Source organism: Heterocephalus glaber, unplaced genomic scaffold, assembly GCF_053883595.1.
Source record: "Heterocephalus glaber isolate CG9 unplaced genomic scaffold, H.glaber_assembly_v1.0 deba00001465, whole genome shotgun sequence".
NCBI classification, from domain to species: Eukaryota; Metazoa; Chordata; class Mammalia; order Rodentia; family Bathyergidae; genus Heterocephalus; species Heterocephalus glaber.
Genome location: NW_028258312.1, coordinates 18559804 through 18574964, shown reverse-complemented (window position 1 = coordinate 18574964; position 15161 = coordinate 18559804). Strand labels below are relative to the sequence as shown.

Genomic DNA, 15161 nt, shown 5'->3' with positions numbered 1-15161 from the left:
GACTCAGTGTTGGACTAGTTATAGGGAGAGTATCAGGGCTCCCCAAAACCACCATACATTTGGGGATTCACTGGAAGGACACAAGAGATATTACGATCATTCTCATGCTAATATGACTGTGATATAGTAAAGACTCACACAGCTGGATCATAAGGAAAAAGGACCCCTCTCACAAAGGGTCACATGGAGTCCACTTTTTCTCCAGCAATCCCAGTGCAGAATGGTGTGCAATGATTCTGCCATCAGAAGCCCATTACACATTTGACACTCTAAGTTTTTTTGGAACCCATAAATGTGCACATATTTGTCTCCTCCATCTTCGAAAGTGACACTGACCTTCAGACTTACAGAAGACACCTGGATGTCATCCTTAACATTTCCCTTTTCCTCATTCCCCTTGTGCAGTCAGAGGTCCCACAGCTGACCTGATGCTGCTGTCCTTAAACAGTCAGCTTTCAAGGTTGGCCTCAGGCTGGCATTTAGGAACACAGCTGGCAAACACTCCCCTCCACTGAAAATCAACATTGTAATTCTGAACACAATGCAATTAAATTCAGTAAGATATCAGGTTAAATTATGCTATAATACAACATAAGTAACCTCAAAATTTAGTGCTTTGACATAACAAACGTTTATTTTTCACTTAAGTTACCTGTCTCACAATTTGGTTGAAGTTGGGGAGTTCAGGGGGAGGAGCTGATGTTCTTTGTTCCACGTGGTCACTCCCTAACCCAGGCTGGCAGAAGCTCCACCATCTAGAATGCAGTTCATTCTTGTGACTGAAGAACAGGCCACTGGAGACGTTGCATGTCGCTCATCGTGCTTTCGTTGAGGAGTGCACACCCCACTTCCGCCATCACAATTCAGGTACGTGGGGCTGCAAGTAGGCGGGATGTTTAGCGAACACCGTCATTTCTACCACAATGTCCAGGTGGAAAAGTCAAATATAGGTTGTGGAGATACTGCTTTAGGAATCATAGAATACAGGTGGCATTCAAGGCCACCCTCACTTTCTTATGACCTGAGAGAGCCACAGTGGCATAATGAGAGCAATGTTAGCAAAAATGGTTTGAAGGAGCAAGAGGTCCAGATCAGTGCAGACCCTGCAAACCCCGTGTCGTCAAGCTAGCAGTGCACAGGTGCCCTCACTAACACAGAGAACTTGTGAAGGCAATTCGTAAACTTCTCTAAAGGGAGGGGGCTTAAAAACCAAGGTGAGAGGGGACAGTGAAACTGTCCCTAGTCATGCATGATGATAGACACAGGACCACAGAGGAAGGGCTGGGGTTGTGCACGCCACAGGTACCACTAGGTGTCACCAGTAGGCCACATACAGTAATAAACACCAGGAAGCCAAGAATGAAAGAACAAGGAGGAAGGGAAGAAGTTGTAAACTGGCTCCTAGAAATGAAGTAGAAAGTGTTGCAGGTTGGCCACACACAGAACTTTCTAGTGGCAGTGCCCACGCTGGTTAGAACTGTTCCAGTGCACACAGGCATACACAAAAGCAAAACAGCATCGGAGCCATGGATTCTAGTCTGAACTGTAATGACTTCCAAATGGACTTTACAACGATGGGTTCTTACTGTTGCCTAGTGTGCAGGCCTGTGCATGGCTGGGTGAGTCTGTGCGGTGCATCTGGGAAGCGAGGTCAGGAGTTGTACTGTCCTCCAGGACAGCTTTCCAAACCTCGGATTATCACATGGATAAGCACATGAATACTTTTGGTAGAGACAAAGGAAAGTTTCCTTTCCTCTCATTCTTCTAGTGCATCTATACGTGTATATCTACGGAAGGGTTGAGTTTATTCAAAATCAGATTTAAGGCTGATGGACCTAAAATGTGTCCTTTCTTTAATCCCCAGATTATGCCAAAGTAAACCAGGACTGTCCATTGGAAAAGGCAAAACTAGCTGGGCATGGTAGTGCACGCCTATAATCCCAGCACTCAGGAGGCTGAGGCAGGGGGACTGCTATGACTACAAGGCTAGCCTGAACTACACAGTGAGATCATCTCAAAAAACAACACAAACAAAAAAGAACTGGCAAATCTTACTGAGTCCTTTCATAACACAAACCAGTTACTTACTGCTAACACCCTCCATGTGCCAATGAAATAATTTGGAACAACTAATTTATAATGGAAATGATAAGAAATAAAAATATATCTTTTGGGGCCAAGGATTTAGCTCAGTGGTTCCACTGCCTGCCTTGCAAGCACAAGGTCTCAAGCTCAATCCCCGGTACCAACAACAAAAACAAAACAAAACAAAACAAAAAATATATCTTATTATCACTTCGGTAAGATATATCAAAACTAGATTGTTCATTTGCATTTTAGTCAATGAAACAACCAAAAGAAAATTATCCTATATTACAGATCTCTCTAAAAGCATACCAAACAGAACAAAAGCAGAAGAAACTAGCACTGGAGACCAATTCATTATTTGGAGTTTTTACATATTGAGGCTAATTTCTAAAGCGGCATTTATATGGCACACTGCTGTAAGCGGAAGTGGTGCCCGGGATATCTGAGGTCTGAGATCATTACATCGGCATAAGGGGCGGTCTTTATTTTTTTAATACATTTTATTTTATCTCATTCCCCCTCAAGCCCTCCTCTCCCTATGTACAAAAGCTTTGTTTCCATTGTTTCCTTCTATTTTCACTTTTTTTTCTTGTCGCTTCCTTTAGTTTTTTCTCTTTATACTTCCATAAATTTTTTTAAAATGCTTGTGTTATGGAAGCAAGCAAGGTCTGGTGGCTTTTTAAGTGTCCTATCCTCCTAATGCAGTGTCTCTTAACCTTGGCGATGCCTTAAAGCCACCTGAGTTTTAAAAAGTCATGAGACCCAGTCTGCACCCCACACAGACATGCAACTTCCTAGTGATTCCAGTATGAAACCAGGATCGCCGACCACTCCTTATGCTGATGTTTCTTAAAGTCAGAAGAAAAGTGAGTCATGGCTTTCTTCTGACTTTAAGAAATAAAGTTTCTATACATAAAGCTGTATCTCAAGAAATAATTCTTTTTTACCAGAATCCACACTACACATATTCTATGCTGTGCCTTTTAAAATTCACTACAACTTGGAATCAGTCCTTTGAATACACAGTCACAGTTACAAAGAAATTCGTATGTCTGCGATGCATTTAATTTAATCACTCCCCTGGGTTAAGGATCACTTTAGCTACTACTATTTTTGTTGCAATAAACATCCTCATACATGGATTACATGTGTTGGGACAAATGCCTGTGAATATTTTTATAGGGAAAATATTTTTACATGCATCAAGACAAACTTCTGCAAATATTTAAGGAGTAAAGTATTTTATAGAGTAAAATTTTTCATAGGGGAAATTATTTTTATAAAGTAAAATGTCATAGGGTAAAATCTCCTAGGAGACCGCTGGGTGCATTTAAGTTTGGGATAAATGTAGTGAGAACAAAAACACCTAGAAAATAAACTGATACCACTCACGTCAAACAGGATTAAGACTACCAATGTGGGGGTGCTGGCGCTCCACTGGCCGACTGTCACCACCAGGCGGGGTCATCGGAGGGGAGGACCACCGAGGCGGACACTCGCCGGCCACGTGGACCGCTATGCCCCGCTCCGCGGAGGCGCCGCCAGGGGCTGGAGCTCGGGATCGCGCAGTCGCAGCGCGCGAGGCCCTTGGTGGGAGGGTGTCCGGAAGGCGGAGCGAGGACCAGTGGCATGCCGGGGGGGGGCGGTGGGCGCCGGGGGCGGGGCCGGGGCGGGCCGGGCCTGTTGCTTCCGGCCGGGCTGAGAGCCTGGCCTTGGGTTTCCGGTGGCCGCTGTTGCGGTGTGTGCTTTCTGCAATTCGGAGACCTTCTGTCCTCTTGGGCCTCGGTTCAGCGTTAGTTAACGGTTAACCTCCAGGGCAGCTCGTACCCAGGCGTGAGAGGCCCAGTGCGCAAGTTCTCCCGGAGAACTGGGCGGCTCCCTGGACTCGCAGCCCCAGGGCGGCCGGCGGGCTGTGTTTGGCGCGCTTGCCCGGCCCTGTGCGCCCGATGCTGTCTCCTGGTCCCTGCTGGGCCTGACTGCAGACCGACCTTACCGAGAGTTTCACAACTGTCTGAAGTCACGCCAGAGCTGGAGACATCTTAGAAGTGACAGCCAGCTTGACCTGAGCGTTAGCTACGGGCAGGGCCAACTCCAAACATTTGTGTTGTGGCAAAGCCTTGTCCATGTACACCCTCTGTGGCCAGCCTTTCTCGTGCAGCACAGGGAAATTAAACCCCCGGCACCAAATCTCGCGGAGCTGAGATTCACATCCAGGTGGAGCTCACCTGTGATCACGGGTCTCTGCTGGCCAACGACAGGAAATTTCCAGGGCGGCCACATGACTATTAAATTATTAGGCAAGTATTTGATTTTAAACATTTGTGGACGCAACTCTTGCACAGTGGCGTTCCTAAATTTTAAAAAATGAAGATCTCTTCTTTCCTGATGCATCTATGTACCACCAATATAAAGATCGCATATATGATCATGTATAATATATGTTGTACATAAATGTATACACATCGTACTGCATTTGCTTTACAAAAAGGCTTGTGTCTTCAAGATGGCTTACTTGCAGTCACATGGTTTTAGAAATCTATGGATGCTACCAAATATAAAACCTACCAATATACTGTATTAGCTCACTAATCCTCCAATTTTGTGAGGATTAAAATGAGCTAATACGTGCAACGTGGCACAGCAGTGGGAACAGACTAAGGATAGCTGGTCTTATCTGTTGCTATCCTGTCATCCAAAGACATACAGAAACTACTGAGGCATTTCTGTTCCCTGAACCAAAAAGCAAGAGTGTCACCCGGGAGATAAGCCTTCTGTTAATGTGTGGGCCAAGTCCCCAGACCTAGTAAAACCACCTTAGTCACTGTTCAAGAGGAGTAGCAAGTAAGTATCTTTAATTTCATGTCTCTTTTGTCTCCTGTGTCTTATGGAAACTTGAGTCAAAAATTTTTTCATTCAACTAGAATGTATTATCTGTGTTGGAAAGGAATCTAATAGTTACTGGGGATCCATTCAGCTAATTTGTAATTTTGTATAGAGTTAGCACTTTTAGAAATGTAATTTTTAAGCAGGCTAAAAAAGTTTTGAAGACAGTTGTTGAAGAGAACAGCTAATTTTTTCAGAAGGAATTTTTCATCTAGCCCTAAACTGAATAAATTGTCCAATTTTTCACTTTCTTTTATTGAATTAAGATTCTGTTATGTTAGATCTATTGCACAACATGTGACTATAGTTAATACAATATTGTATTCTTTTTTTACTCCATTAAGCTTATTGGTACATTTTAGATATAAAATACAGTTACATTCATCATTGGGATCTTGTACGTTTACATGATGTATCTTGGTTCTTATTTTTTTCCCCATTCCCCTGCCCTCCTTTCACCCCTGATTACAAAGATTTTGTTTCCATTTTTTTCCTTTTCCCATATTTTTTCTTTTCCCTTCTTTCCTTTCCCCTACTCCTCCCACTTCCCCTACTCCTTTAGACCTTTTCTTCCTATTACACAGTATCAATTATACATTCTTTTTAAAATTACAAAATCAAGATTTAGAGGACATTACAGATTTTACAAAATTTAAAAGGATATAGAAAGCATATTACAAAAATTTTTTTTGAAATAAATTTGACAACTTCTATGAAGTACCTTGGAAGACAAATTAATAAAACTGACTCTGGAAGAAATATAAAATTTGAATAGCACCTATTAAAGAAAGTATATTCCTAGCTTGAAAAACTACCTGTATGACAACAACAGGCTCATAACTGATTTTTAACTGATAAATTATATCAAACATTTAAAGCAGAAAAAAGAAGGAACGCATCTCCCCTCATTTCAGGAAATCAACATTGTGCTAATACTAAAACTGGATAAAGATAATAGAGAAAAGTATGAACATAAAAATTTGCTTAACAAAACAAACTATTAGAAGTCAGATCTGGCAGTATGTAGAAAGTGGTTTTATTATAGAGATGGCAGTATTGGTTCAGCATTGGAAGATCCACTCCCATAAGTCATCATTTTAACAAAGGAAAGGAAAAAGCCATATGATCCTATCAGTAGTTGCAGAAAAAATATTGGACTAAATTCTACAGCTGTTCATGGTAAAAGCTATCAGGAGACTAGAAGTAGAACAGAACCTTCTCAACAGATAAAAGACATCTACTCCATACTTCCAGCAAAAACACCTTATATTGATGGAGAAGATACAATGCTTTCTCCCTAAGGTGGGGAACAAGGGCAGATATGCCTACTCTTCATCTGTCCCTTAAACTTTGAAACATAGGCCCAAACCAAAATAGTCTGGCAATAAAAATAAACAAATAGCATAGAATTGGCAAAATAGAAGTAAAATCTTTATATGTAGATGAAATGATCATCTACAGAGAAAATACTAAGAAATCTCTAGGAGCCCCTAGAACTTGTATTTGAATTTAGCAGGTTTAGAAAACACAAAGTACATATAAAAACTCAGTTACTATATTGTATTCTTGAAAAAAAGCTAACAGTGGATGTAGAGTGTTCTCACTACAAAATGGTAACAGTGAGGTAATGCATTTTCCATAGTGTACATATACTTCAAAACATCGTATTGTACACAGTAAACAATTTTATTTGTCAGTATAAGGAAAATGCAAAAAAAACATTTTTATAAAAAATTCTAAAAGTGAGGCGGGGGATTTAGCTCACTGGTTTTGCCGCCTGCTACACAAGCGCAAGGACCTGAGTTCGATCCCCGGTACCAAAAAAAAAAAAAAAAACCCCAAAAATTCTAAAAGTAAACTCACAGGAAATGTGTAGGAGTACATGAATAGTTCATCAAAGTAACAGTAATTAAGGTGCACGCATGGACTCATTGTCTCAGTGGACTATGATATTCACAGTATTTAATAATAGAGTAATATGAATGTTAATTATAAAGTCACCAGATAAATAATACCATTTATGATGATGCATAGAGGAAACTTTTACAATTATTAGATAATATTTTTCTAAGCATATTGCAAAGCAGTAATTATAATTTTCTGAATTATCATTTAGCCCCAAACTCTTTGTTGGTTTCTTATCAGCCCCTTTGAAGTTCTCCAGAGTTTTTATAGGTTGGAGGCAAACCCTGCAGACTCTGTTCAAAGTGACTGAAATTTGAGGAAGAACTGTTTTTGGTCTTCATTAATTTGAGAATCAGGAGAGCTTAATTAACTTTTTTTGTTAGTCTGTGTCTCTTGTATTTGGTTATCACTTGATAACTGGTGCTGTACTTTACTAGTTTAGAGGGGCGGGAGGGAGAAGTATTCATTTACTTCCTTTTCTAGTGCTAAGTTTTGACATAAGCTTTACAGCATTCTCAAGCAGCTCATTCATTATCTATGCACATTCTCTGAGACTAGAAAGTGCAAATTTTGCCCATTTTTTTTTTTAGATTTTGTGTATTTTTGATACATAAAGTAATAACTTAAATATTGAAGAGTAGTTTTAAGTAGTATAAGGACTAACATTTTTAGCTATTTAAGAAATTTTATGTTTATTACCCCTTTACCTTCCTTTATAAATATATCTTAAAAACAGCTATTCAGGAATAATATATTATTAATTTTGCCCATTTTTGTACCTGCAAAAAATGGAAGAGTGCACTGAGCAATTTAAAAATGTTTTCATTGGGCCAGGGATTTAGCTCAGTGGTTCCGCCACTTGCCTCGCAAGCACAAGGACCTGAGTTCAATCCCCCGTTACTAAAAAAAAAAAAAAAGTTTTCATTTGTAGTTATGTTTTTAAAATTAATTCAACTTGACATGGCAATATATTTTTCAGTGCCATATGGTATTTCACTGAACTAAAAAAGTATCCATTCTACTGTTGATGAGCATTGAGTTGTTTCCTTTCTTTTGCTGTTATATCATTCTTGTGAATATTTTCTAGTGCACAGATGCACATTTCTCTGGCATATACCAAAAGTGGGATTATCAGGTCATGAATATGTTCAGCTTTACTGGTTAATGCCAAACCATGGCAGCACTGTTGTAGCATCACTAGTGGTTGTTCCATGTATTCACCAAGAGTTGATAGGACTTTTCGTCAGTCTAGTATGGGTGGAAAACAGTATTTTATGTGTAGCATTACTTTGCATTTTTCTTACCATTTTTCTTACATGTGATTTCTGGCCATTCAGATTTTCTCATCTGTGAAATGCTTGTTTGTTGCCCACTTTTCTTTGGTTATTTAGTGTTTTCTTACTGATTCATAGGAATTCTTTATAGATTCTGTATCTTAACCCTTTGTCATTTATGTGTTGCAAATTTCATATTTCACTCTCTTTTTCTTCAGCCTGTTTCCTTTTCTTTCAGTTCATGTCATTTCCCCTTGTTCATATCATTTTTGTCTCTCTGGGTGTTGTGTCACAGGCTGCAGGAACAACTCTGAAGGTAAATACTGCGGCCTTGCAATTTGTGTACTTAGGGTACCTGCTAAAATCAAGTAAAGCCAGATAACTGTTTCGAGACATAGTATTGCAGCCTCTTGTCAGCCATAGCTAACCCAGAAAATCATGGCCGTGAACCTCTTTGCCTTTTCTTAAAAACAATATATATATTTTTTCCATTAAGTTTATTGGTACATTTTAAGTATACAATACAGTTACATTCCTCATTGGGATCTCGTACCTTTTGTTTTTTTGGTACCGGGGATCGAACTCCGAACCTTGTGCTTGTGAGACAAGTGGTGAAACCACCGAGCTAAATCCCCAGCCCGGGATCTTGTACCCTTACATGAGTATCTTGGTTCTTATTTTTTCCCCATTCCCTGCCCTCCCTTCATCCCCTCCACCCTTCCCTATTCACAAAGACTTTGTTTCCATTTTTTCATCTTCTCATATTTTTTCTTTTCCCTTCTTTCCTTTCCCCTACCCCTCCCATTTCCCCTACTCCTTTAGACCTTTTCTTCCTATTTCACAATATCAATTATACATTTTGATCCTTAGTTACACTTTCAGTTTCTCACACCAGAGAAGCTAGTCAGTATTTACACGTGTGTCCTATTTATTCACTCAAGAGTATGGCCTCAATGTGCATCCACTCAGCTATAAATGTCTCTAGTTTCTTGTTCTTTATGGCTGAGTAGTACTCCATTTTATTTTTAAAAAAACATACACACATCTTCTTTATCCAGACTCCAATTGATGGGTAATTGGATTATTTCCAAGTTGTAGCTATTACAAACTGTGCCGCTATAAACATGGGTGAACATATATCACTGTGGTATGATTCTTTTAATTCTTTTGAGAAGTTACCCAGCGGGGGAATAGCTGGGTAAAATGGGACTTCTAATCCTAGTTTTTTGAGGTATCTCCATATTAATTTCCAAGCAGACTGGAAAAGCAATATACTTTTAAAAACAGCATATGTATTATTTTTCTATCTCCCCCCACCCCCCAAAAAACTAGGTTAATTACAGATTTTTTTTCCAGCACTAGGGCCTGAACTCAGGGCCTTGGGCAAGCTAGGCAAGTGCTCTATCACTGAGCTATGCTCCTGGCCAGACTAGGCCAATTAGGGCAAAAATTAACAATGCTAATTCCAGAGTACAAATCTAACATCCCTGTAATTTACTACACTTAATTTGTGTGATATTTTCCTTTATACATTGAAAGTTCTTGCCTCTTGCCGTCAATGCAAATGCATGTTGGTATAGACACGCACACATACACAGTGCCTCTGCTTCAGGTTTCGCGCCCAGGATTATAACGATATCTTGTAATGCCTTCCACATGCTTTAGAGCTTCCCCTCTTAAAATGGTGACCCATAAATTCCCTCTTGTAAAGCTCACTCCTAATACAGAGATTTTACTCCTCAATAATAATTTCTCTGTTTTATAAACTTGGTTTAAAATGAGCCATGCTCTATTCCGACCAACATTTTGAAACTTCCAGTCAGTCATACAGGATTAAATATTTAGAGAAGCCATCAGGAAAATTCTCTGCAAAAGGCCTGAAGCCACTTGGCTGTTGATGAACAAACTTTTCTTCTTGTGGGGAGGGGTTGGGTCCATAGTTTGGAACCATTTTAAGATAGATTCAAGTGCCCCTTTTAAAGCCGTTGGATTTGTGTGTGTATATGGAAAATATTAGCCTAAGACTCCAGTGGAATTAAAGTGACAGGTTCCTGTTGATGGAGGAAAGGTATGTTGTATAACTTCCTTTGAAATATGACAATATTACTGTTTTGAAGAGGATGTGGATTATGAAAGATCATCTTCCTAAAACTGGAATATGTATTTGAAACTGATATGTGATTTATAATTTTGTTAAATATTTTAAATTGTACACAAATGCATGTGGTTAACATCATGAGCATTTCACAGCACACTTCTTAACAACACTTGAGTCTCTACAACTAACATGGGCCATTATTTTTATTCACTTCCTTTCCTTTTCTAGATATAATTTTTTATCTTGCTTAAGGCAGAGTTAGATACCTGTCAAGTTGTCTGGGTCTTCCTGTATTTTCCTACTGATTAAATCCAGTCATAAAATGATGAAATTATTAAAATAGAACTGAAATTTAAAATATTGAATAAAGCCTGGACTTGCCATAACCTTTAGAATTGCTGTTACATTTCATTTTGGAAGGCTTATGTCAGGCATAAACATCTACTGAGGTCTTAGGGGATAACCAGAGTTATGTGAGGCATGGAAATATACACGTGTACGTATTTAAGGTGGTTGTGTGTTTGAATTTTGAAGAATGGCTTCTAAGTGTTATACAGCGGTTAATAGTGTTGCACATGAATTATTATTTTGATTTAAAGGACTGCATTAGACCTATAACCCTTGAGCCTGTCCCTGTAGACAATATTCAGTGATTTCTTAGGCTTGATTTTGTTTTCCTCGCCTTTTGATTTTTATATTTAGCCAAAAGGATGTTAAAGGATAAAATAGAGGGCAAACTTTAGAAATACGGTGAAAAGTAAGTTGTGAAGGTTATATTCTGGACATAAGGCTTTACTTGTATATTAACCACTATTTGATTTCTGGAAGAGTGGAGGTGTGGGGAGAGAAAAGAACACAGGGTAGGCCCAGTCCTTTAAGAAACATCCAAAGTTCCAAGACAGATTTCCTAGGAAGCCCAGATTTACTCTGTGTATCATTCATTGTTTAATGCACAGAGGTGGCCAGCATTGGAGTGGATTTCGCTGCAGTGGCTATCTTCCCTGTCCTCCGGGTTTACAATTTGAGAAGAATATAGGATAGAGAAGAGAGCAGTAAGTGAATTTCATTTGACTAGCAATAAATTAGACACTACTAAGAATACCTTTCTTCAGCATTGCTTTCACTTGAACTCTAAACATTGAAGTGCTTTCGAAATTTTGTTAGACATCACTCTGTGAGTGATTCCAGTAAATTCTGTAACTTGAAAACTATCAAATGTGTCTCTGTAGTGATTCTCAACTCCAGCCTCCCATGTCTGACTGCTGGCTTACAGCTTCTCTTAGATGTCTCTCAGGTGCCTCAAACTCAGTATGTACAGAATGCAGCTTGATTATCCACTCTTGCAAAAGCACCCTTCCTTTCTCACTCTTTGGGACTACAGTCTACCTCATTGTCCACCTCACTGCATAAACCTAAAGCTTCAGAACCATCTTCCATATTTTTCTGTAGCTCCTTCATTTCTTTATCAGCCCAACTTCTCTGTGCCTTAGTTTACTTACTACACAATTAAAATACCTTTCTAGTGATATGTTGGGGAATTAAAGGAATTAATAAATAAATATAGTCTTGGGAGGGTGGTTGAGACAGGGTCTGGCTACATCATTCTGGCTGGGTTTGAACTCACCATGTAGCCCAGGCTGGCCTCCTGCCTCAGCCTCCCGAGTGCTGGGATTACAGGCATGTGCCACCACACCCAGCCAATAAATACAGTTTTAAAACAGTGCTTGACACTTAGTACAATTGATTATAGCCCCTGCTGTTATTGCTGTTGTTACTTTTTTCTCCTCTATGAAGGAAACAACCTAGCCCAAGTCACCATCTCTCTCATGGTCCACTGCAGTAACTTTCTGATTTCTGTGCTCTTGCTCTTCTGCTGCTGCAATCCACCCTCCATAGAGCCCAGGAGATTTTTCAAAAAATAGATCATGTCACACTGCCCAGCTTTATGTTCTTTAGTGGATTCCCACTGCTCTTACAACAAGCCCCACTCACAGGCTGCCCAACCTGGCATATGAATATAAGCCAATCTCCAATCTCTTCCTTGCTGTTGCTCAGGTCAGTCGAGCCTTTTCTTTCCTTTGGGCTTTTATATTTGCTGTTCCTGCAGTAAGATATTCTCTTCTACTAGCTCTGAGCATGTCTGGCTCACTTGCATTGAAGAGGTGTCTTAGTTACTTTTCTTCTTGTTGCTGAGACAAAATACCCAACACCCAAAGGGGAAGGAGGAAAGGTTTACTTTAGCTCAGGTGGTAGAGGTTTCAATTCATAGTCAGCTGACTCCATGGTAGGGTGACACCGCAGAGGGGCATTGCAGAGAATAAATAGTCCATGGCAGGGCAGGCAGAAGGCAGCAAAGCAGCAAGCAGTGTGCAGCAGGCAGCAGGAGAAAAGCAGCAGAAGCCTTTCTGTCCCATTATGTTCCATCCAGGCTATAAGCCTATTGATTGATCCCACCCACACCCATGATGAGGCACCCTTAATCCCAGCATCACATACACTAGATCCAGCCATCTCCTAAAAGCCCCAGTGCATGCAGCTTTGGGGGTACATCTAGACACAAGCCGTAGCAAGAGGTTTCAGCTCAGTTCTGCTCTCATTAACCTACCCAACCCATTCTTTGCAAAATCACCTTCCCTTGTTACTTTCTCTCTCATAGTATCCAGTTTATTTTCTTCAAAGCTCTTATAGTGTATGATTATTTATGTATTTGTTTACTTAGTATCAGTCTCACCATGTAGAATGCAGAACCCTTCCATATCTTACTTCACATCACATAGCGGATGTTCAGAAAATATGTATCAAATGAGTGAGCAGAAGGAGAATCTGAGGATCCACTGTTGCAAGTTTTTATTTTATAATTCTGCTGTGGTGAAGATTAACACCAGTAAGCACTCCTTGAGAGTTTTGCCTGCTTGTTTTTTTCAAACAGATATTCCTCCCAAAAGAGATGAAGAGAAATGTGTCTGTCAAGAGTCCTAAAGATAAAAGTAGGCGGTCATTAGATGTTGCCATGAAACTTTAAATTGTTATTTGTCATAAGTCTTTAATTTGGTCATAAAATTAAAGAACTGAAGGAGTTCTGCTTATTAATAATAGTCCAGGCACCTGCAGGTCTCATGGCTTAATGGGATAGGGAGTCCCTCTCCTGTCTCTGCCCACTGTGGAGTGAGCTTGTCTTACGCCAGCTACATAAGGTGCCCCAAACCTTGACATTGATGTATTTTGATATTGCCTTCTCATAGTCTTAAAGTGTACAGTACAGAATGTATGGAAAGAAGGTCTTTGTCACTTTCAAACAAAAAGGCTGAATATCTGTGCTGAGAAAAAATTGTAGTACTTGCAAACTTTATTCTATAAGTTAATTGAAGAAAAAAAATCTCTTCGAATGTCCAAAATAAGGCAGAAAAAGTAATGACAATTTCTGAGGCAAGAAAGTGAAAGGAGCCCATTCACACCCGCCCCCTCTTGCTAGGACCCTTGTCTGCTTGGGCCCCTGAGAGACGGCTGCATGCTCTAGGTTATGGCTCACCAACGACTCAGCCAGGAGGCTTTTCACATTGCCTTCCGCAGAAGTCTGCAGACACTCGGAGAATGAAACAATTCAGTTGGATTGCATTTGATCAAGAATAAAAGGGCACTGAAGCTTTAGTCTCTGTGCCTTACGAGTCCTGAAATTTCCATTTTAAGCTTTGAGATTACTCTAAATCTAGTATTAGAGGGTGGCAGGCTTTGTGAGTTTGCAACTTAGGGCTGGATAGCTTAGTGGTAGTGCTTGCTTAGCATTTGTGAGGCCCTGAGTTCAATCCCCAGCACTAAAATTGGGCCGGGGATTTAGCTCAGTGGTTCTGCCGTCTGCCTCGCAAGTGCAAGACCCGAGTTTGATCCCCGGTACAAAAATAAAAAAACACTAACTCAAAGTAATAAGTAACTATACGCTAGTATTTATGAATTATTTACATAGCTACAGAAAAATACATGGATTAGTCTTAAGAAATCCAGACTATTCTTATATATCTCTGTGAGCTGAGTTGTAGTCAAAATAATGAAGACCACTTGCAAATTTTTTTTTTCCAGCTAGCATGGAACCTGATGACTCTATACAAAATCCTGAAGAAAAGGAATATTCTTCTGTCTGTGTGGGCAGAGAAGCAGACATTAAAAAATCTGAAAGAATGACCGCTGTTGTCCATGATAGAGAAGTGGTCATTTTCTACCACAAAGGACAATATCATGCTATGGATATTCGCTGTTACCGTAAGATTTTACTTTTGCATCTGTAGAACTTTATTAATCACAAAACTATCAAAATTCAATTTAAAAAAAATTCAACTTTTTAGTGACTAGCTATAATATTCAACTCCTTTTTAGATTCAGGAGGACCTTTACATTTGGGAGAAATAGAGGTATGTAAAATTAAATTTACTCTAAACAAACTCAGATGTTTCTACTTTATATTATTTTGTTTCATTCTTTATTCAACACAATTTATATTTGGATTTAATTATATTTTAATGCTTTGAATATAATTGCCAATATTCTTAAGTATTCACAGCCCTACAGAGAGGCATTTCATGGATAAATATGAAAAGTATGTGTGTCTTTTCACCTAGCATTTATATTCTCAGATATCTAGCCTATGTATATAATTGCACAAATATTTAATATAGGAAAGGTTTATTCTAGCACTATATATTATAATGAAAAGTTGAAGGTAACCTAAATGTTTTAACAATAATAACTGGGTTCAATAAATTAAAATACAACCATGCTATGTAGCCATGAAATGAATGAGGCAGAACTGTTATCTGCTTGTGTGGAGGGATGTTAACAATATATGTGTAAGTCATACAATAATAATTCTAATTAGTTCTTATTTTTAATTAAAATAATATTTACCTTTTACTTTATACACT

At 39.3% G+C, this 15161-nt stretch overlaps 1 protein-coding gene and 1 long non-coding RNA gene across 7 annotated transcripts in view; one reads left to right on the top strand and one right to left on the bottom strand.

Moving 5' to 3' along the window:
* Positions 1 to 607: 607 nt before the first annotated feature.
* Positions 608 to 15161, top strand: part of Rfesd (Rieske Fe-S domain containing) — a 30607-nt gene continuing 16053 nt past the window's right edge. For 3 of the 6 annotated variants that reach the window (XR_002393812.2, XM_021255786.2, XM_021255785.2), the window contains exons 1-3: positions 3751 to 4385; positions 14323 to 14502; positions 14617 to 14651. Coding sequence is in view for 5 of the 6 variants with exons in the window: in XM_021255786.2 (XP_021111445.1) it covers positions 4367 to 4385; positions 14323 to 14502; positions 14617 to 14651 (234 nt within the window). In the remaining variant the exon portion in view is untranslated. Of the gene's footprint in view, positions 868 to 3750; positions 4930 to 11204; positions 11301 to 14322; positions 14503 to 14616; positions 14652 to 15161 lie in introns of those variants that run through there. The other 3 variants (XM_004841697.4, XM_087180955.1, XM_004841698.4) reach the window with 3 other exon arrangements.
* On the bottom strand, positions 616 to 3728 carry LOC101699775 (uncharacterized). Its single transcript, XR_205112.3, has 2 exons — positions 3481 to 3728; positions 616 to 877 (listed from the first exon to the last, which is right to left on the bottom strand). It is a non-coding gene; the product is annotated as an uncharacterized LOC101699775 (long non-coding RNA).